The sequence below is a fragment of the Falco rusticolus genome, chromosome 1 (assembly GCF_015220075.1).
Source record: "Falco rusticolus isolate bFalRus1 chromosome 1, bFalRus1.pri, whole genome shotgun sequence".
Taxonomy (NCBI): Eukaryota; Metazoa; Chordata; class Aves; order Falconiformes; family Falconidae; genus Falco; species Falco rusticolus.
This window is the reverse complement of record NC_051187.1, coordinates 40,404,490-40,428,500: the sequence shown is the minus strand read 5'-3', so window position 1 is coordinate 40,428,500 and position 24,011 is coordinate 40,404,490. Positions and strand designations below refer to the sequence as shown.

General features: G+C 37.1%; 1 protein-coding gene across 5 annotated transcripts in view; it reads right to left on the bottom strand.

Moving 5' to 3' along the window:
- Positions 1–211: 211 nt before the first annotated feature.
- TANGO2 (transport and golgi organization 2 homolog) overlaps positions 212–24,011 on the bottom strand; it is a 41,756-nt gene continuing 17,956 nt past the window's right edge. For 3 of the 5 annotated variants that reach the window (XM_037376004.1, XM_037376012.1, XM_037375996.1), the window contains 7 exons: positions 22,897–22,985; positions 20,830–20,949; positions 19,722–19,836; positions 9,995–10,065; positions 7,709–7,862; positions 4,871–4,975; positions 212–3,069 (listed from right to left, as the gene is read on the bottom strand). In XM_037376004.1, coding sequence (XP_037231901.1) covers positions 2,949–3,069; positions 4,871–4,975; positions 7,709–7,862; positions 9,995–10,065; positions 19,722–19,836; positions 20,830–20,949; positions 22,897–22,985 — 775 coding nt within the window. In that variant the 3' untranslated portion in view covers positions 212–2,948. Of the gene's footprint in view, positions 3,070–4,870; positions 4,976–7,708; positions 7,863–9,994; positions 10,066–19,721; positions 19,837–20,829; positions 20,950–22,896; positions 22,986–23,126; positions 23,227–24,011 lie in introns of all 5 variants that reach the window. The other 2 variants (XM_037376022.1, XM_037376032.1) reach the window with 2 other exon arrangements.

The window sequence follows — 24,011 nt, the reverse complement described above, 5'->3', positions numbered from 1 at the left end:
GGCATTCCAGTCAATACATTCTGTTTACTAACCTGAAAAACAAAGCAAAATGCCACAAACCTGAATTATTAGCTTTAAGGATATCTTCCAATTTCTTACCTGGATAAGACAAAAGTATAACCATGCAACAGCACAGAACTGAAAAAACACACAACAAACAAAACAAGTTACAGGCAAATTTAACAAACATATACGCAAAAATGCACAAGCATTAATGTTTGACTAATGACAAAGACTGGTCACCAGGTTGACTTTATTCTGATTCTAGTTTTGAACACACACAAACAACTACTATGAAACAATTTTAAGCAAAAAAATACACTCGAGTTTTTACAGATATTTAAAAATTTCTTCCACGAACATTTTGATAGAAAAAGACAGAAAACAATATCCCTTGCAAATTTATGAATTTGAAAAGATGTTATATATAAGCAAACTTCGTAAAATGCCATGCAGTAGTTTCCTACGGACATTTTTTTCCTTCATATCCTTTAAAACTGGTATTTAAAATCCCCTTTTATTCTTAAAAATATTTATAAAAATAAAATAATGTTGTTGTTAACTTCAGCTACAGTTTACTGTTTCCAGTGGATTTATTGCAACTATAACTTGCACACAGTGAAGTATGCACTTCACGAATACGTGATCATTTCTATGGACAAGCACCTGGTACCTGCACTGCAGTCCTGATCCTGTTTTCACTGAAGCCAGTGACAAAACTCTCATGAGCTTCAAAAGCAGTTAATCCCCCCCCCCCACACACACACTTATTTGCTCTGATGTAACAAAAACTAACATCAGAGGTTTTGGGGTTTTATTTTAATTGTCAGAAAAAGCAAATCCCAGATTTAGAATTTTGAATCAAGCGAAGCAAACTGTGTTATTATAATCTGTTTTTACATCTAAGCTCTGACTTGCTTTTCTTTTGCCTATATGTAAAATACAAGAATAATTTTTCATTATTACAGGACTACTATAAAAACTGAGGTTTATGAATGCTTTTAGCTTGAAATGGCGGGCAAGCATTCTCCTTGCCCTTTAGGTCATGTCTTCAAAGAGAATAACTTGTTCAAATATACACTGGTAAATTTTTTCTTGAGATACAAAAAAGTTTGCCACACAAACTCTCAGTAAGAATAAGCCGTGAAAGCAGAGTTTTGTTTTTAAATATGAAATAGTCAAATTAAAATTTAAGACAGCTATGGCTATTTCTTTGCATCTAAAAATAACAATACATTTTTTATTCATACAAATAAATGGTTTAAACAGTCATAACAAATACAAAAGGGCTAACTACTCCCTACTGCTCAGAAATATAGCCTGGAAGGCTCCAACTTTGAAACCACGTACAATCCAACAAGACTGCATTGACAGCTTTGCAATCAAGGTGGTCAGAAAGTCATTTATGTAGTACTGCATCAACAATCTGTGACTAGTCATGCAAGCAGTCCTAGTATCTAGGAACTATTTAAATATGCAAATACAAAGGAATTAATTGACTAAATGCTGCTTTAGCATCTCCTGGCAATTAGAAATCTGGGAATGGCCTTTCACAGTACTTCATCTCAATGGCAAGTGTAATTTACTGCTGCCTCCATTACAGACACACCAGTGAGAATGCTTGAACATGCAAGTCCCAGTACAGAAGAATAGCTGCACATCTTTGTGAAGAGTATCAGAAATCTTGCTACTTTGTCATAATTAATAATCAGAGGCTTGTATAAAGAATACATTCAGCACACATAGCAAAAAATAGCAGTGATCCATTATTAACTTAATATTCAGCATTAAAAATAAGTCAAAGCAGAACACCAATAGCAGCAAAATAACTCAGGGTTTTAAAATATCTTGGTATTAGCTAGAATCTTCTATCACCTACACTGGCACTGAATAATTGAAGAAAGCATGCATTTAAATAGCTTTTTAATTCACAGATGTTAGAACATATGCAGTGCATCTTAATACCCAACTTTTTCAGCAGTATGACTGCAGTAATTTCACCTTACAACAAATAGCTATCTTTACTAAAAATCCATGAGCAGTCACTTCAGGCTTTAACATATTATACCAATAAACAAATTAAGCCAAAATTGCACATGTATAAACCAGATGATATATGTAAACTTCATATTCAGCTTCTGTTTGCAAACAGATACCTATTCCTTACCTGCCTGCTGGGGAAGAAAGTAAGTCTAATTAGCAATATTGGTCTATCTGGAAACAAGATGTCACTATGCAAATAATTTTATTCTGGTCAATGATAAGCAATTCTGCCTCCAAGATTTTTTCAGCAAAACTGAGGAAAGACTGAACTAAGTTTCCTCTCAAATCAAGTTTTAGAAATAAGATATATTGCTGTACTGTCTATAGGAAAACAAAGTTAAAGAATCCCCCTGGCTTTGAGCTCCCCAAGCAGAACACTACACCGTGATACCACTGAAAAGTTACTGAAGTACTTAATGCTACAAAGATAACATACATCATTCAACACACATTGCCATCAGCTATACAGTCTTAAAAACGTATGTTGAAGGGAAAGCAAAGTTTAGTAAAACCTTCACACAGGACGACAAAAGCAGCAAATACTTCCCCTCCTTGGAAACGAAAACATGTTTAAGAGTCTATTTTTAAGATGTTTAAAACATCTTTAAAAAAACTAACCCAAAAACACAGCAATGACTTTGTCTTGGGCAAAGATGGCCTTGTCCTGGAGGCAGAGTGATATTTAAAAAATTATTTCTGATTACAAGTTGCTACTTAACGTAAAAACAATTTCTTCTTTTGGTTTTATCCAAAGGATTTGTAAGCCTGGTAATGTGCTACCAGTTTATTTAAACTTTTGCTTTCCTTGCTATTTTCAGCTTGTGGAGCTAGCACAAAACATTTACTAGAGCTTAATGGCTTGTTCTCTTGTTGCTGTTATTACAAACCATTCAAATGGAAAGTTGTTAAGTGTGCAGTTTGAATTCATAGGTGCTTGTTTTCCACTGGTTGACATCTGCATTGATCATATTGCGCTCTGTGAAAGTAACCTCTCCTTCTGAATCAATGAGAATGACCGTGTTAGTCCTGAAACAACATAAGGGTAGAGGGTTAAGCCTTGTGTCCGTTACGTAAGTTTGCGGGGTCCCATCCCTCATCCCCAAAGGTTTTAGCTCTTTTTTTTTTCTTGACCACATCATCACCACGCTAGCAGGGCAGAAATCGCCCTAGCAAGTTCAAATGGGCATTTTGAGTCCCTTCTTCCCTCACTCTGCTGCTCTGATTCCCCGATATACTTGCAGCAGCTGACACATAGCTGCTTATTTACAGAGAATATGATAACAGGTCAAACTTTTTCCAGTGCCAAGTGTTCCATTCAGAAGTAGCATAAAACCAAGTTTTTCTTCACAGCCTACATGTACCCCATTGGGTTATTCCTGTTAACAGTACTTTTTCATTCTTTCCTTTCAAATCAATTGTCCATTAAGATTTAAACATCGCTAATCATCATCACAGGACACTGATGCACAATCACAGAAGAAAACCTCTTTCTTTCTCTAGCAACCTTCCAAAAGGGAAATTTGTTTTCAGGAAAAGCAGATTCCATTCATGCATCTATGCCATTTTGTCATGTGTAAGCTGTCATTTCTCTATGGACACTGCAGTATCCCGCCAGAGAGATGACTGACAGAAGCTGGAATCTTTCACCATCCTGAAGTCATTTCACAGTTGTTCACTCATATAAAAAAGGGCTTAATTTCCTCAGAAGAATATCTTGAGGCCTCATTAACAATTCCTATTCACTAACCCATGTTGCTAAGGGAAAGGTAAGTTTGAGCATACAATTACAGGAGGAGGGAAGACTCGAGATATAGTGTTAATTCACCAGTATGAAGTCAGTATTTCTACTGTTATCCCTGTTTCCTTTGAAACAGCCAGACTGCAACCTGTGAAGGAAGGGGAGGAAGATGCTTCTTTACCATTTTAAATCTTCATTATCCCATATTTCAAGTGTTCTTTGAATACATTTTATAGAGATACTCTGGTTTTGCAATGGTTTCTTAGAATACCAACCTAACATACTTACAGAAGCACGTGCTCTCTGCTTATCGATTTACACCTACAGTGGAAACACTACAGCTGATACGCCAGAGACACCGATCTGACAAAATCATTGGCAAACTTTAGAGTAGGAATTCCCCACCAGCAGCAACAGGGTTCACCTATAATTCTTTCCCACTGAGAATTAAATGCAAGATACATTGCATTATTCTGTTGTTCTTGCAGCTTTGGTAGAACAGCCTGAGCAGAAAGTGAGAGTATCTCAGTAAGAACAGCAGCATCAGTTAGGGGAAGAACAGAAATACATGTTCTTTTGAACAAAAGTAATAGGTTTTTCATCTATGAAAATGGCAGCTACATATTACAATGAGATGCCTAAAGAAACTTCTAACTTAGCTGTGCAGGTGGCACTACACTTGGTCTTGAAAGAGAAATGTGTTCTGTAATTCCACAGATAGCACAAAAATGCTATTATCTTCTCTAAAACCGTGATTGCAGAACTTTTCATGTTTTGATTATGTCGAAATTAGAGATGGTCTGATCTGCTACTATACTGGGGAACCAGGAGAAGTGTATTACCTTGTCTTGGACAAACTGAAGCTATGTCACACTCCCCACCAAAGATGAATCACAAAGTGTGCTTAAAGTGCTCATATGTAGCAAAGCTAAGACACCAGAATACTGAGCAAGGAAATAATTTACTTATACTTAATACCTGAACAAATTTAAAGCAGTCACTATAGAATTAAAACCTTCAGCAGCATAACTTAGATTCAAGAGATGCTTTGAATCAGTACACATCTGGTTTTGACTATGAATTTTTTACCTTGTTCCATAACCTGGGCAACGAACACATACAGCTGCATACTTGTTCAATATAGGACGTACATAATCCTTCCCTTGGTCTTCAATCGCAGGGTCTGGTAATTGTCTGGAAAAAGTAATAAAAAAAATATTGAATTCTCCAATATTAACACATCCCTCTTGAACCAAGCTGTGTTGACTGAGTGGTTGATAAATAATCACTTTTTGAGAAGTAGAGTGTGAGTTGTGTGCAAAACTAAAGCATGAAGAAAGCCAGAAGATAAAACAGCTTGTAAAATCTTTCCTAAAAAAGATTCTTTCAAGCTCTCGAACTTTCACCTCGCTTTAAGAAATATTTTTCATAACTTGACAAGTTTTTCACTTTCCTTGTTATTCATTTCTGTCTTTCTCTAATTTAGTTTCAATTAGAACATTAATGATCAAGTAATTTGAGGTACATCAGATAAACCAGCATTTTTCCAGTTAAGACTCCAGAGTGCTTTCTGTGTCGAAGACAGACCTCTCTGCTTCCTTTGGTCTTATTTGGAATACCTGGAAAATACCTAGGACAAGCCTCAAATAAAATTTGTGAAGGTGCAGCAGAGGACGTGAGCTGGTGCCCCAATTTCTTGAAATATATTCCTATCAAAGCTTGAAAGAGATTTGGAAATGTAATTTTATTATAAAGGAAATCAAGCTTTGTTTGTTTTAATTAAACAAGCATCAGCACCCCACAGAAGAAATGCTAAGGTCACAAATGTTACTGCAGCAACCCTACATCTCCGGCTTCCCATTCACACCACCAGAACATATTCTCAAACGCTAGCCACAAGTACAATTTCCTATTTCAATAATTACACTTTCCAATTTTATTTATCAAAGTCCAATTTAACTACTGTTATAGCACATTTTTGTGTTTGATTTTTAAGTTTCTTCCATCTTCAAGAAATAGATCCATTTCTGCCCCCCTGCACAGGCCCAGTTGTACCTGTAAAATAATAATAGTTCAGCAGCCTATCAGTTGTACAGTGAATGTCTGGGGAAGAGGGCAGAACAAAAGTGATGAATTCAACCCCTTTTTCAGAGCTCATCCTGATCTCTGGAGGAGACTGTGCAGTTTGTTATTCTGTAACCAACCTTTTAACCTAACTGGGATCACTTTCTTTGTTGTCATGGTGGAGAAGATCTGTGGATGTTTCAGGGAGAAGCAAGAATAAGTGCATTTCTAGTGTGAGTGGAGCAACTAAGCTCTTCTGACTTCCATACTGGGCACAGGGCTGGACCACACCACAATGTTACAGCGAAGGCACACAGCAGGGCCCTTGAACCTGTGAGAGCCGTCACCTCTCATACTCTACCACTGGCAATTGTATACTCTGCACAAGAGGTGGCTCTCCAGCTTAATGACCCCAAGCAGTTTTAATGAGACTGGAAGGAGCTGCAGTATATCCCTGAGATCACAGTCAAAGGCAGGGCTGAGGCAGAAGAGAAGGGGTAAAAGACAAAACCCTGTATCCAGCAGGAAAAAAGGGAATTCTGAGAGTAAACCAACCATTGCACTCACTTAATTCCTGTAACACACAGAGTGATCCTAAAGTAACGTGCAATAAGATATGTTATGCAAGTCCAAAGTTAGTGCATATCCATGTGTTCATATGATGAAAAGATCATTTCATCTTGAACTATACTTAGGACAGATTACGGACTTAGTTTTAAGTATTGCTTTTTGCAATTAAGTATTTCCATTTTATAGTCAGATGGTTTCAGATGAGATCATACTGGATTACTGACCATTAAGGGAAGATCATTTGGGCTGTACTCTATCTTACACCTTTGTCTTTTTACTCGTAGAAAAGGTAGTAATTAAGGAAAATGGCTTGATCTGGTATCAGATTATAAAAGTTATTAGGATGGCTTCCTAATTACTATTCATCACTCAGATGTCTCAGCTCTTATACAAACATCTAATTTGAACCACTGAAAAATGCCAAACATGAATATTGGCACTAAAATTGATGAAGTTAGGAAACTGGATCTATATACCAGAAACAGCTTTGCTTCAACACAAATCACCCCCTAGAAAGGTAAAAGTCAGGCTAAACGCGGAAGTTACTGGACAGTGAAGAACTGTATTAATTCAGACCACAGCACCTCCTTTACCCTGCTCCATGTCTGGACATTGACATGTTATCAATTTCCTTTACTTGTAAACATCTAGCCTATGGGCTCATGTCACAAGTGCAGGAACCTCACTTAGATATTCAAACTCATCTCTTGGGAACTTCCTTATCCAGAGGCCTACAGCTGAACTGTGCTTTTACTTCATCATCTACTTCCGCCACTTTACTTAAAACAATTGTGCTTTTGAGGAAGGCAGGTGGGTTCTACTTTGAAAACAGCTTCCTTCTCTGCCCTCTGCCTACATACAGTCTGGGAGGCAACAGAGAACAGCTAGCAGCTATAACACAAACCTGCTCATGTAAACAAGCACTTACCCTGTAATCAGTAAGAAACTGAACCTTATCCTACAGTGAACCTCCACACAGCTTACAGCAAGCAACATGCACTCGTCACTCTAAGAGAAATGCAATTCTTAAAAGGGCACAGAGAAATCAGTGTACAGTCTATGAGTACCAAGACTGCAGTAATAACATTTACTGTGTCTGCTGCTTAAAAAAAATATCAATATTGTTAAAAGTCAGTCATCATGGCGAGAAAGAACATTACTTTTGTCCTTCATTACCCAGCTTTAGTCAGTTAACGTAAGGCTGAAGTTTCTTTTCTGTCAAAATAGTTGCTATATGTAATTTTTAACTGGTTATAGCCAGAGTTTACTCAAAATGCAGTATCATGTTCTTACGGTTCTTGATTATTCATCACTGTAAGGAGCTCCTGCACCAAGTCTTCTTTGGTAAGGTCTTGACTTCTCTTGACCACGTCTGTGAAAAGCTGCTTCCCATATTGTAGCTTCTTCCATGGTGTATCCAACAAAGAATTACTCAATCCATATATTCCTATACATAAACACCACCAAACAAAGCCCAAACAACTTATTAAATTTATTTTCTTTGCTCCAGAGCTTATGTGTTATGTAAAAAATATTTTAATTATCTTATCCCACACAAATCCCCTTCTCTGAGGGACAAACCCAAACACTAACAGCAGATCCATCATGAATCTCTTACGATAATTTGCTTATTCATCCTATCGCCAGCTTTTATTTTGCCTCAAAAATAAGTGAGGTCAAACTATGTATCCAAGATGTATACCACGTGATAAAATAAATACAACACTCCTTCAGATAGTAAGAGTCTCCCAGGTGTGTAACTCAGAATAACGTAACCATTTCTCAACAATTCTTCCAGACCACTACGTCAGACTGTTTCACTGGGGGGGGCGGGGGGGCACAAAGCCAACACATAACGACAAAAAAACCCCAACATCCCCAGTTTTGAGCATCATTGCCTTAAGGTTACTAAAATTAGATGAATTTGATTTTCAGCACTCTTATTAACACAATGTACACTTTGGAGTGAAATCAGGTGCAATATCAAACCCTTCCCCCCCCCCCCCCCCCAACACTAATAGAAACATTAAGGTATGATGTAAACCAAGTACAAAATAACTTGCAATCATGATATTTTTGAGTTTATTTCTGTAAAGCAACTTCTACCCTTCACACTTTACATGTTATGAAATCAATGAATTCTGTAATAAAAAAGGTGTATAGTAAGTTTAAGATTTACAAGCAGTAACATTCAACTGCTTACAGACCAGTCCCTGCAGACCTTTTCTAGCTGCATAGTGTCAACGTACTTACTAAACAATGTTCAGAAGGGGTGAAAGAAAAATATCGATTTAATCGGAAAAGGTATTCTGATGATTTGCAGTTGTCATTACAGATTTCACAAATTTTAATCCAATTTACATGATTCCCCAGCTAACCTTTACCTGCAGGTATGCTGTAAGACACATGCCCCATTCTTAAACTGCAGACTATAGCTGACATGCATCTTATGCTGGGCTCTGCTTAAGCACACTTCTGTGCTAAAATTCAGTTACTTTGTTTCAGTTTTACTCTAATCCGTATCTTCAACGGTTATTTTTAGTCTCTGGTTTGCTAAACTAGGAAAAAGGTACAACAGAATTAATGAAATTTTTTCAGTTTAGCTGTATTAATCATAATTTATTTTTGCCTCTGATTTTACTACTGAAAAACACTGCACAGCAACATCTGGTGACAGGAAGGAGCCTTCTCTTTAGAGGTACCCTGTATTTCTCCGCACAATCCAAACAAATAAGCACAAAGACTACAAAACCTCATTTCTCCCTAAAGGCAGCCACATACACAGAAAAGAAATTTGTTGTTGAGGCGTGGAGACTACCTTTGTTACAGTCTACAGATAACTCAAAGCTGTGATTAAATTTCTCATTACAAGCAGGCAGATTTTAATTTTTTTTTTTAATGTTTGCATTAAAACCTGTTTTGTGCTTGTAGCTGTACAAAAACTAACAGCTTTTTCCAAGAATTTATGCTGTAATTGCTACAGTAACTATTTGCCTACTGGCAGCAGCATTTTGACCATTAACCTAAGCAGGCAAAATAAGCCAGTCATTAACTGTTACCAACCAGCTACAGTGCTCAGAGCCTTCTTTGTGCCCTTGCCCATTTAAATTGGCTTTTCCGTTACAGATTCTAGAGGATTGTTTTATGTAGTTGGTTAGCAAAGGACCAAATTTTAAGTATTTTAAGTCAACCTGATAAAACAGATATTTCTATTTATTTCTTTTTTTTATAGCCAACTCTGTCCCTAGGGGAGCACAGTCACACTTAGGGTCAAGTCCACAAACCTTTGAAAAGTCCATTCCTCAAGAGAGGCTTCTGTCTTTCAGTCACAGTTACTTAAGGAGCATCCCACTAACTGCAGCGGGTACACTGACATGGATAGAAGCTTGTTGATTCTTTACTGAAATTTATCAGTACGTACTTAAATTCATGTAAGATTTTTTCTTTAAAAGAACGCTGAGAAATATTTAGCAAAGACAATGCTTAAAAAGCTAATTAGAGCAATACCGCTACATTCTCCATTCTGACTCCTTTAAAATAACAAAAAGTAATATTCAGACCTTTCTGAAGAAAACCTACCAGCATTTAGGAAAACAGGTTCTGGTTCTCCTTTGTTTCCATAATAGCAAATTACATCTCCTTTGGTGGTACTGGAAAATATCAATAAGAATTTCTCCTTGAAAAACCATCAGCTTCTATATTTGATTAGGCTCTAATTTCACGCAATCTTCAAACACAGCAAGATGTTTCTCCCACTGTTACTACTATGATACCACAGCCCAAAGATTAATTGGAGTTATGTTATTCTCCTCCTCTCAAAATACTGTATTAGCTGTACCACTGTCAAATAGTACCATTAACATTTTTAAACTGTAAAAAATTTAATGAAAAATCAGAACTTCTGCACTCGGAACTTAACAACAAAAAAATGTATGGTTTTGAGTAACTGGAGATTTAGTTACTCTGGGGAAGGGGTCACATTACACAACAGGACAGTCCAGCACTGCAAGTACTATTTACCCCATCATCTCCTTTGAATTGCTACTGCATTCTAAAAGGCTGGCTACTGTGGGCCATTTTATATGGCAGAACTGAATTTTTAGGCCCACTTACGGCAATGTCATAGGGCATAGTTGGGTCCTTTAAGTGACAGATATGCATTTTCAGGCTGTTTTCAGGTAGCTGTAGTTACTGTTTGTAAGCGCGCTCTCTCTCTCTCTCTCCTAGTGTAGGTACTGGCTTCAGTACTCCCTCTCTGGTGCACAGTTTAGCTGGGAGGATCTCAAAATATTCAAAGACAGCGTCCAACATCGCAAGTAACTCTCCCTTGGCAGAGATGGTAGCAACATATCAGATTAGCATGGATTTTAAAGTACTTAGACCAATACTGACAACACAAATACCAAATAAAATGATAAGAAAAAAAAAATCAAGAATAATTAAAAAGCCTTGTGTGCCGAGGGGAAATATAGGGTGGGGAACAGATTGCCATTAGTTGGCTCACTCTCAGTATCCCTCACTCCTATCAGTTTACATGAGATAGCAATTCCTCAGATTGCTATCAGTTAGTGGTTTGTTGGTTTGGGTTTGGTTTTTTGTTGGTTTTTTTGGTGGTTTTTTTTTTTGTTGTTGTTTGTTGTTTTTTTTAAAAAAAATTGCCAGGACACATCCATAAGACCACATAATTCTGTATTTCACTCTAGTGATTTACCTGCTCACAGTGGAAGAGAGTATTATTTCAGTTACAAACAAACACATTCTGACTGTAGTTCAGCTTTTAATTTGTCTCCCAAGCTCTAGCTCCTTAGGCAGCAGATAAGACTTTTTGAATTAAAAAAACCCAAACACATAACTTGCAGTGAAGGTTGAATTTGGATTGAGTAGCATAATACAATACCGTACAGAAGCCATTTCCAGTTCATCATTTCTTCCTAAGATAAAGATATATCTGTGTCTTGATGGCAAGAAGCGTACATAGAATGCAATCTCATTAATTACATACTGAAAATTAAATTGCTCTGCATAAGTTCACATCCGCTACTCAAACTTTAATAACAAGAAAAACAGTCTTGATTTAGCTGTTTATATTCTTAATAACCATTCTGAAAGACATGCTACAGCATCCTCTGTAAGACAGCCAAATGAAGAGGGAAATATTAACTTATTAATTATACAAGTCAGAAGAGGCAAGAGGAAGAACACCAAAAAGAGACATAAAAGCAAAAATAAAACTACCTTTCCTCTTCTGGGAACTAGTCTTCCTCCTCCTAAACCCACAAAGCTTCTGGTGCCTTACAGAAAGACATCCAAGATGTTCACCGTAGTTAGAAGACAACAATTACTGCAGGTGGTATTTATGTATTTTTGCTTTTATTGTTAAATATCATAAAGCTGCTCTCAGTTATTCAATTTACAATTTATCTACTGCTAAAAGAAGCACGGCATTTTCTGAACTTGCCTCTAGTGGCTTAAAAGACATTTATTTTCCTTATCCTTGTTTTTCTTTTCAACATTAAGATCCTTGTTCAAATTTACCTTGTGCTGACCTCAAGATGCCTTACCGACTGCCCCAAGTCTCCACAGACAACTGCCCACATCAGAATCATGACAACTAGTGTGCGTTAGTTCCAACAGGGCACTGAACACCAATCACTCCTTTCTTATTCTTAAACACTGAATATTCTTCTGAGTCTCTGCTAGAGTTCTCATGTGAACGTACTACCTGTGATTCAGTAAAAATATTCTTAATCATCAATGATAACAAAGTATATTAGAGAAAAGGCCATTTATTTCTTTACTCTATTTGGAGTATTTGCATTGGGAATACCTAGACAGTCCATAACAAAAGCAGCTGAAAACAAAGTAGGAAGAAAACAGGAGGCATCATCAGTATTTTCTGCCCTTAATTTCTGGAGATGCAAATTTCTCTTCCGCTACTACAGATTAATTTCTGTACATGACCCATTTATGGAATCTGTTAAAAGAGTTGTATTTTAAGAGACAAAAGGGTTTTTAAAAATTATTAAACAGACTAAGGCAGAGAAATACAGGATCTTCAGTTAGTATGAGAAAGTGATGCTGAAAAGTACAGGTGGGGAAAAAAAAAAAGACATTTCTATTAATAACAACCTGATCTTTCCTTTTCTTTCTTGAGACTCCTTCAAGTTCAAGTTCCAAATGAAAAGTTACACAGAGAAAAAAAGGTCCAGTTTCTTCATGAGCAGGTAAACACATCAAAACATCATCTGTCTTCACCAGACATAACATTTTGTTCATTGAATAAGCTTAAGCATTAGAAATAAATTATTGGAAGAGTAGAAAAAAAATCTCTCATGAAATATTGAGCTATTAGGCTGGTTCAGCAAACCTTTTTGTCAGTATACTTGTCTATAGAAGTATTTGTATGAGGAAAATGAGCCAAAGGTATATTTCCTGAAACTATTTTTATAGTCATGCCACGTAAAACGAAGTCTTTGACTTCTTCCTATTAGTAGCTCTCCTCCAGCTAAATTACCAAGATGTTCTCCTTTTAAGCTAGATTGACACTATTACAAATTCTCTAAAATTTCAAATATAAGGCTCCCATACATTCTTCCCTTAAGTGGATTCTGCCAGGTCTTCAAGGAAACAGGAAAAACTTTAGGTAGCCAAAGAAGTTAAGCCATACTGTACTTGGCTGCAAATACTAAGCTACATATACAAGATGCCCGAGACCCTACAGGAATAATAAGAAGAATGGAGTTCAAAGGATAAACAGACCTTCTAATGAGAAGATCCAGGTGTATGAGTTCAGTTATTCAAAAAACAAAACCTCTGAAAAATAGAATGAGGTTAATCATCTTGCACAAAGCATGCTATGGCCCTTGCAAAGACTTACATAAACCAAATCTAGACCCAGGTTTATTAACGTCTGGTTAAGCTCACCATTTTAGCAATGCCAGGTCTTTCTTCTCCTGAGCATTCCTTATATTATCTTTATGCCTAGCTAATTGTTAGCATGAAGTGATGTTAACATGTATGACTTCCGTCCCAGCTGCGTTTAGATGCTTTCCCACAAACCTGGTTCTGACTGGTACATTTAGAACTGGCACACAGTTACTACTAATACTAAAAAGAATCCCTTGGCAGCTAAAAATGCAGAGCATTGAGCTGAGCTGTCATTAATAGACCAGTCTGACTTCCTGGCCCCAGCCACACGCTAGGATACAAGTAGTCATATACTCATAAGAGTACACTGGCACACTGCATTTTCCACAAACAGCAGCATAGAAAATGCAACGGGCAAGTAAAGTATTTTAGGTCACCTCAAGTTACTGAATCACTGTGCTTCACCAAGCAATCTATTTACACTGTATCTTAAAAGCAAGAAGTAGTACTTCGAAAAATACAATCCATAAATAAAATCCAGTTGGAATTAATACAATACAGACAATGACTAAGCAGAGGGAAAACAAATGAATCAAAGGTAAAAAACAGTGGGAAAAAAGTTGGCTGTAATGGCCTATTTTAACCTTAACATTTGGGTCACTAAAAAAATTAAAACTACAGTAGCAATTATAATATATAAATTGCTTATAATTATTTAAGCAAATAAAGAAAAATCATTAAGGTGATTATAGGGTGGGGTTTTTTCAGTTAACACAGCAGCAGCTACACAAACTATTTTATTGGTGCATTAAATCCTCTCCTTTCAAATTGTCAAACCTGTACCTGCTGTAGAAGGTCTACAAAAAGATCAGAACAATTATTATCACCTGAGGTCTCAAAAGACAGTTTTAAATGGAAAGGCAGACAAATGGCCCAAGCAAGCCCTTGAACACAGCTGTAAGACAAGTCCTGTCGTAAATGAGACTGCATGCTGAGTAAGTAGGCACCACTGACTTCCTTTAGCAATGGCTTTTTATGTGAAAGAATATTATCATCTAGCATCTGTTCTGAGATTCTTGTGACTGACAAATTCAGTAACAAGGTCCCCTGGAGTTTAACAAAAAGATGGGGAATACATACAAACTGCAGAGTCCCTAATTCTGAACACCTGTATCTTACTGTTTCTACATTCCACATTCACCCAGGTATGTGTTTTCCATTACACTTACCTCCACTGCAACACTGCTGCTGGCCTTCTGTCAAAAGGCAGCTGAAGCCTTCCAAGAGACTTCTGAAATGGGGATACTTCCAAAACAGTTCACTGTGCCAGTCAGCTACTCTTTCTTTTATCATTTGGCTTTACCTATTCTCTTCCTACTGTTTACAGATACTCAGTACTGAACATCAAGGCAGAAGTCAAGATTAAAAAAAAAAAAAATCACTGTAAGCTTGATCACAGCAACAGCCTCAAAATCCTGGCCTGAACTCACATTCTGTTCCCTTCCAGCTTTACAAGTATAGATACCAATTTCACTGGAGAAGTAATAAAGGCATAATTGAAGTAATGACAATAGGACCCAGTAGACATTTTTTTAAAAACCCCAGCCAGAGCTGACAGCTGAAGAAACTAAAACTATACAAAAATTATGCTTTAGATAGATCATTCTGTCAAAAAATTTAAGCAGTAACAGATGTTCTAGGAAATATTCTAGGCAGCATAAATCTCAGTGGTAATAGATGCTTCACAGCAACATGAAAGCCATGCAGTTTGCTGTAATTATTGCTTAATGCTGATGAAATATAAGCACTGTCCTTCTGCACCCTTGCCCTGCTTCAACTTCAAAGTGGCTCCAAGTCATGTTCAACAAAAACACAGAAAGGAAAAGAAAAAAGTGTTAGGGTAGTAAAGCTTTGTAGGGTGTGGTTATCACCAAGTGATCACTCCCCTGGGCACTGAGCTCTAATCTTCCAACAAGGTGAGTATTTTACAGACAAGGACATTGGACTGTTTTATAACATGTGCATGTATTTTTTGTGCAAGGAGAAAAAAATGAAATTGGCAGCGTGAAATGCTCTAATAGTAGCTTCAACAGAATAGTATGGTTCACAGATTAATTTTCTTCTCTTCAGTGTTCACGAGAATCTGAAAACTTTCTGTTCTGAAGCTAAAAACAAACACCAAATGACCAACTATAAAGCCCAAACGTTTTTGTACATATACTGCCTACATCAAATAAAATGGTGAAAAGAATACTGCCAGATACACACAGCTGACAAATTCTGCTTTAAAGCAGTACTCCAATTTTGTTCCCAGGGTCTAAACTTTTCTTTGGTATTGTCCTCATTTTTTGAGCCAGGCAGAAGCTGGCACCAGAGGGAAGAGATAAAAAAGTTTTTCAGCTTTTTTCCTTCCCTCGACATTGGACTGTCCATCTCATTAGACTTTCAAATAACTAAGGATCTATGCAGAAATATTTCAAAGGTAGTACCTGGACACCTCATTTTCATGAAGAAGTCACCAGGAGCAACACAAATGTACTTTGCAGAAGGTGGTATTAGGACAGACAATGCAAGAGAAGAAATGGAAGTGAGCTTACACAGCAGCCACAACGACTTGTCCATTTACATTCTTTCCACACCAGCAGTCTGACCCTATCTCACTTTTCACTGGAAAGGCTCTTAAGCCTAATCTCTGGAGAGCAATCAAATCCCTCCTACATAGCCTTGTCTTGATAACCATACTGAATGAGACAGCCCATGTTTCTAAAATCTGGCCACAATATTCAGGTGTTTTAATCTTACTAGGCCCTGCATTATCAACAGTTCAGTTAACTCTTCTCCCAAACACTTCTTTTACAGTTTGCCTTTTTTTTTTTAATCTCAGTAATGTTGCTACATGAACTAACCAACTGTAGATTTCCATATTAAAAAGGAAAAAATATATACAGTCTCTCTCTCTATATATAAACACTTTCAAACATGCATTTTATATTACATACTTGTGTATGTATTCCCCTCCCTACACACATATTCCAACCCTATTGTTTTGGGGAACTGCAGTTACAACTGCAACTCAGTCCTATCCATCATCACATCAAAGATAAAACCTATTATTAACCAAACTTCACTCTCCAGAACATGAAGAATACATTCTAGTACAATCTCTCTATTTTCAATGCATTACACCAAAGTAGTCAATACAGGTGATGGTACAGTTTACTATATTTTCCCTGGAGAGACTGAAAACTGCCTGTCACAGGAGAGAGCAAAAAAGCTGACATGAAAGGCCTTTTTCTTCAGCTCTCTCTCCAGCTGATTTGTTTACTAGGGGACAATTAATCTATTCCTGATGTAGAAAGCAATTCACTCCTATGATACAGAGATGTTGTTGCACATAAACAATATGGGCTCTAACTGACAACCTGCCTGAGACTCTAAATTGCTGGGAGAGTGACAAGAAGCTGTCACTTCAGTTTGTCCTTCAGGGCAGTCTGTATTACACACTTGGCAGTATGGAACGTGAGATGCTGCCACAACAGCCCTAACACAAGTCTGAGATACCCATGAAAGTCTGAGCAACTGCAGCAGCTAAATTCATTGCATATAATAAACACAGGTTTCCCCAAGACAGAAATGCTGTCCTGACCATCAACAGGAGTTCACTATTACTTCAGATATTATCACGAAAAACTGTTCTGAATCTTAAGCTGCTATCTTCTTAGAGACTAGTCCAGCCTCTGATAATCTTGTTCCTCTCTAATCAGACCTACTGATAGCCAAGATTGAAGGAGCAGCAACAATACCTTCTTAGAAGCTAATTTTGCAGCCACACAAGACTCCAAACAGATACTGTTTGCCATATGCCATACATTCAACATCAAAGTACATTTAGCATAATGGGGTAAGTATTCATGACTCTCATACTCAGCAGGTAAAGCAGGACGATAAACTGAAAAGATTAGAAAACTACAAGTATGTCTTCCAATACAGTACTCTTATTGTAGTGTACTCATAAGTAGTGTTTAAATTGACATTGTGAGATGCCACAGAACAAACAGATTACACTAAAAGTGTCACAACTCATGCATGCTTAAGATAAGAGTCACACCAAGCTATGGAAACAAACAATGAGATTTTACAACCCATATGGTGGTTTCCAACTCTCCTTCTCACATCACTGCATCTGTACCATCTAACACACTGTCACTGTAATAGAAAAGATAAAAATTCCTTTTCCTGAAACGTGTACCTGAAGACTCAAACATTGTAAATCTCTTTCTAAATGTGCTGCTTACAGTCAGCAGTATCATGTGCTCAGATATACCCCACCTCAACAGTGCTTCACTTACACTTTCAATTTGAGTTTCCTCTCCATTTCACACCACTAAAAGAGCCAGAGCCCATCACTACTTGCTACACAACAGAAAAACATGTTAAGAATAGTCTTCAATCTTTACTTTGAACAGTAACATGGTCCAACAAAGTAGCATCAACTACAGTAACATTTTCAATTTACATAGAAAAGTAGCTTCCATTTATATATTGCATTTCTCTCAGGAGTACTTCTAATTTCCTAAAATGACAAGTTTACATATCTTACAGAAATTGCTCTGCATCATTAGCTTGCCAAGAATTTCATTTCATCAGAGTATTCAAGGCTAAGGACATGTCAAAATGGAGAAGTTAATCAACACATACAGCTTTCAGAGTGATACTCAGCAAGGAATTATGACCTGCATCACCACAGAAAGACTATTCAATTGAGCATTCAATTCCCTATCAGCCTAGCACGGAAGAACAAATAAACAAAACCAACACATGAATGACTGCCTTAAATAATGTCAAATCTAATCTACTTTAATAACATTATACTAGCAACCATTATGACTACTCTATTTACCTAAACTAGAACAAAGAAACTTACTTACTGCTTGCTAGGTCACCCCTTGAATATCATGTTTGCTTGAAAGCATAGTAAGACTATTTCTTCTGTTATGTTAGTTACAGATAGCCTTCCAATTTATAAAGGCGAGCCAGGCAGCAACATGCAGCAGAGAGCGCAAAAAGTCAAATTCTCTGACCATGGTAAAAACTAATTTAAGCAACAGAAAAATGTTGGGAAGTCTCTGCTGGGATAATAAACTTCGTAAAGTAGAGAGTAAAAATAAAAAGCAGCAAACCCTGTAACTGCTTAACCTGCTTCTGGATTAAAATTCTGGAAACATAACCTTTATGCTTATTTCTAACCTGGTACACCAAGCAGAAATACACTCCTGGTATGGCACGTGTCTGCCTTTCTGCAGTGATCCTTTTAGACTGCAATCACCTTTATGAGTTTCATTTCACTTTCCCATCACTTCATAGAAAATTAAAAATTGAAAACTAATAGCCCAGCAGAAATTGAAATAAAGGCCTTTCTTTAAAAAAAATAATGACAGAACACTTGCAGGAAAATGGGAAAGTAGGGAAGAAATGACTGGTAAGTCAGAAGCACCAGCTGAAGGTGGTCTAATACAGAACACGAAAAATGCAAACACAAGGCCAGTTAGTGACAGGGTGCTATTTTCACTTCAAAACAGTACACACTATGACCTTGTGCTTCACGTCTATGTGGGTTCCCAGAAACATGCAGAAAGGCTTAGTGGGAAAAGGCCCTGCACCACCAGGTTGTCCAGTAAGAGTAATGCTTCTGCAGAAAGTGTGCCAAAGCAGTAGCGTGCTCTTGGCAATTTATACCTGTTTATATTCATGAAGCATGCATCTCATTGAGAACCGATATATAGCCTGGAGATGACTTAGCCCTAGATTTCCATTCTTCTGAATGGGGCATAATGCAAAGAAAAATCAGCATATATACTTGTGTGCACACACGTGCACTGAAAAGGATTGTGCCAACCCCACTGACTATCAAGTATCCAAGGTCTTTTCGTCAGCTATCGAAACTTGAACGTATTTGTTAAGTGCTGATTTTTTTTAGTGTTTCAGCAAAGATTAATGATACAGTCACTCTGACAGGACTAATAGCTTGAAAGCTTTCAGCTGTTCTAACATTGCCACAGCATGCCACCTCTCAAGAGGCAAAACAAAAAATACAACCTGAGACATAGAACCGAGGTTTTGTTTTGTCAAAACCACAAGCCACATAGCCTTCAGGGTAAAGATTGACTACAGCCTATTAGGGAAAGACTTGCACAAAGTTGTGTGGGAAAGCAAAGATCAGAAAACAAGATAACCCTCCAGTGTCTGAAAGATGAAAAAATAGCAAAGGAAATTATGACTAGAGTAACATTAATACCTTACATGCCCATTAGAAAAAAAGGAAAGCTCTAGCTTTAGTTTGTGACAGGCTTCTGTACTGTTACACTCCTGGGCTAAGCAGCAAACATCACTATTCTCTTTTTCCCTTTGACATTTGAACTGTGATGTTTTGTAGACTTACTTCAAGTCAGCTGCTAATAAATTAAATCCATTGTAAAGATGTCCTTCTACTGAAACCTTCTTCAGGTAAGAGTAGCTGTCCAGATCTGCAGTCAAGAAGTTTGTTACAAGAGCACCTACAAAAGAGAAGTACACAGAGCAGCCTGCATGTGTGAACTCTATTCTGAAAGGTTTGATAAAGAACAGTAAGACACAAGATTCCCAGTACCAACAGGGTTTAACAGTAGGGGGAAAACAAACCAACCAACCAACCAGCCTTTGAAAGGCTTACAGAATTGTACCGTGTTCACATTAAGAACTTGACTTCTACCCTGAAGAATTCAGTCAAAAGCTCTTAGTCAAAATTTCTACTGAATTCATATTTACTAACTCTTCTATACTGAGTGTGCCTTTCTCTCCTCCCACCTTGCCAAACTCTTTGTCTTGCTTCGTTTCCCTGATATACGACCCCAAAATGAAATACAAATGACATGGTTCATTCGTTTCTGTATAACACATTTTGCCATTGCAATACATTTCCAATGCAGTACCATATGACAGTTATAAACAGACCTATTTTTACTTTAGAAAACCCCCACAGATGCACTCTTCTGGAAGAGGTTTTTTTTCCTGTTATTTCTGTTCCTTTGATTTATCAATCTGTAGGGGAGAAGGGACTACAATAATCTTTTAGGTCATCCTCCAGCCTAATTGCAGTTGTGCCGTTTCCCTGACTTAGGTGTCTGAACAAGAACATATGCATTTAGAAAAGTTTACTGTAAACCAAATCAAGCTCAGTGCTTGTCTATTTGTTCTGACAGTTAACTAGATTACTTCCAAGTATAGACAGTTGGTGCTGCATTTCTCCTCTGAATGTAACTTCAGGCTCCAGGCACTACACATCTTGTTTTACTTTTGCCTGCTTGATTAGAACATTGTTATCCAAGTCAAGTTGCCCATGCAGGTACTCAAACCCATCAGTTCAAAAATTCCTGTTTACAGCTCACAACCATTTTATCTGTCCATGAAGTGTTGTTAAAAAAAATTAATAATGCAATCATCACTATTTAACTGGGACACCAGGGCTTGTATGTCTACTTTCTTCTTCTTCTATTTCTACTCCTTCGTACCTCTTCCTTTTGCATTTTTATCAATCTTTGGCTGCATGTAGTTTGTCAGGGCTGCCATCTTGCCTTTCTTACTGATTCCCAGCCACGTCCCACCTTCTTTTCCTTCTTCCATATCCAAACCTAATGGAATAGGCAAGAGTTAGGTTATTACATTCAAAGAAAAAAATATCTGAAGCTTAAATCAGAATTTCTTAATATAAATCCTGAGTCTCGATTAGACTGGACAAGACGTAGTAGGTACAAGAACATCCCTCTGGATAAGTGGGATATGCCCACTTAAATTACCTGCCCTTCAATTATGTACTATCAAATATTTCCCAAGCTACTGCAATAATAGATAAGCACTAATGAGAAAAAGTAAAAATTATAAGCTTTGCCTATATACTAAAATATATATAAAACTTTAAGCAGACTCAGAACGCTTGTTAGCTAAAAACAAAACTCAGAAGATTTATGGTATTTGCAAGTTTAAATTCACAAGTAACCAGAAAAATTCGTAGTAAGCCAAGTAATCGGTAAAAATCTTGGACTCTGGTAACAGTAACTTACATTGAGAATGAAGACCCATAAAAATGAAGCCCACAACCAAACCTCTTGGATAAGAGTAAGAGTTAAAGGAATCCCACTACCTATTTGTAATGAGCTCATGCTAACCCACAAGACTTTAATGGAAAAACAAGAACTAGTTTGATATAACATGTATACAGTTAGAAACCTTTTCATTCTGAACTACCACGTCCTAAGGTAACTTCCTACTAGAAAAATCAAAAGAACAGGTTTTGGATCCTTATTTAGAAACTCCCTCTTCATTCAGTATCCAAAACTTCAATATGGAGTTCTGCCATAACACATCTTTACACAGTACTTTTCTTACTGTTCTCTACCTTAACTGAAAGGCACACAAAAGAAAACCACATAGCTTTGTTGACCAACACCCAGTCATTAACATATAGCAATACCTGTTTTCCAAAATTGCTGTAAGTGCAAAATATTTTTTTTCATTTTTAAGTCAAAAAAAGAATAAATTTGATGTATTTTGGTTCAACTTACTGCTTTTATCTGAGATAATGATATTAACTCATAGGCATATATATTCATGGGATCTCCACAGACATCCCTCACCAGGTGAGGAATACACCAGTTTCTTACTGCCAAATACGGACAGAGCTGACAAGGGTATAAAAGACACAAATTCAGGGTCCTTCAGTTTATTTGACAGCTTTTTGTCTGTTTGTTTTAAACTGCTACGTAGCAGGGGAACGAGTAAGCAGAATGTCTGGCACACAACAGAAACATCAGCCAGAACTTCAGAAGCAAGGGAGTTGTAGTGCACGCAGAGTAATTTATCCTCACGGGCCTCCTTGCCAATGACAATAACACACAGCATCAACCAAGAGTGTTTGCAGAGTCAAAACCTTGCATTTAAACAATGCTTTGTCTTTCAAAGCTTCCATTCTTGTTTCTGAGAAAAGGCAGAAGTATTGATCGTACTTAGAAATGACTATAGATAGATTCCCTACAAAGGGGAACTAGACAGTTAAGTGACTGCAGTATCAGTTTAACAAAATGTAGACATGAAAGCTAATAAACTGATGGATCAATAACTAAAATTATTCTGCAGCCTATAAGTTATTAACCCATAAGAAATGAGAAAGTTTTCACTTTCTGAAGGCTTGATTTAACGATTTCAAGTCACCACTACAGACAGTGAATCTGTTGAATAACTAATTCCACCTACTTTAAGAAGTATTTCAGTTTATCTGACAAAGGTAAAGTAATTGTTTGTGATGGACAAATAAACCTGATACATTTCCACTGCGCTGCTTGCACTGAAATCAGTTAAAGAACATAGAACTGGGGAAAAAAAACCACTGGATACTAAAATAAAAATAAGATCGTAATATCACAACTCTTCTTTCAGACTACTGACATGTTTTCCCCAGAAGTATAGGGAAGAAGCATATTTCTTCTTAGAAATGCAACATCACCGCTCAAAAAAAAAAAATCCAGACCACAATTCCCTTATAAATTGTGTGAAAACCTCTCAAAACAACAAGACATACATACCACTAAGGATCTCATTGCTGCTGTCCCAAAAATCTGCCGATTTGGATGGTCTGTGGTAAAATTCATCTCTATTAGCTGCTAGAATAAGCCTGTAGAGCACAGTGGGGAAAAAAAGATGCTATTACTTACAAATAGGAACTTCACAGTACGGGGCAGGAACAGAATCCAATTCTTGCCACAGCATTAGCTCATTTTAAGTATGAAAAACATCCTTTATCCTCCCATCTCACCTTTATCACTCAGTGTAAAGACTGAATAATATCTGACAGCAGCCTTCTTTCTCATCGTCTTGAGACATTCAGCAAGTTTAATCTTGTGTGAATGAGGCAGCTATTATTTTCAAAAAATAATATAATGCAAGAGATTGAATTAAGATCGCATAAGTAATCTTAAGATTCCTCAGCATATGAAGTTATGGCATAATGGAAGAAAATGTAAAGGTACCACACAGATTTACAGGTAGCTTGTAAAAAAAAATAATCTGAAAATAAAGAGTATGATTTTACTGAATCATTACTTAGGACGATGTAGTCACAATATTTTTAATCTAACACCAACACCTAAAGCTCTGTTTATGTGGTTCAAAGACAGAAGTACCCAGAACAGAGGTAAATTTGTGATAATCTCAATGGTCCAGCCCCACTGAAATTTGTTTGAAGAAACAACAGCATGCTGAAGGAAGTAAAGGGAAAAGGCATGGAGTTTTCTAACAACCAAGAGGTGTTTTGGTGGGGCTTTTCCCCCCCCCGGGTTTTTTGGGGGGGGTTTGGTTTTTTTGTTTGTTTTGTGGGGTTTTTTTTTTGGGGGGGTGAGGGGGGTTTACACATGTAGTTGCTTGCATAATCTGAGTTCTACCAGAACAGTAGGACAAATAGTTGCATCATTAATGGGAGTCAGCCCTTGCAGCAGAGGCACTAGAAGCAATCCCAAAGGCTATGCAACCTGGAGGTAGAATTAAGTTATCAAAAATGATAAGCAATTAAAAAATGCTGCTAGATTAAATCCATTATGTACATTTAGAAATAAACACATCGCTCCACAAGACCAAGTGCAGTCCTGACAGAAAGCATGCTACTGGTCTTCATGTACCATCTAAAATATGGTCATTTTAAAAA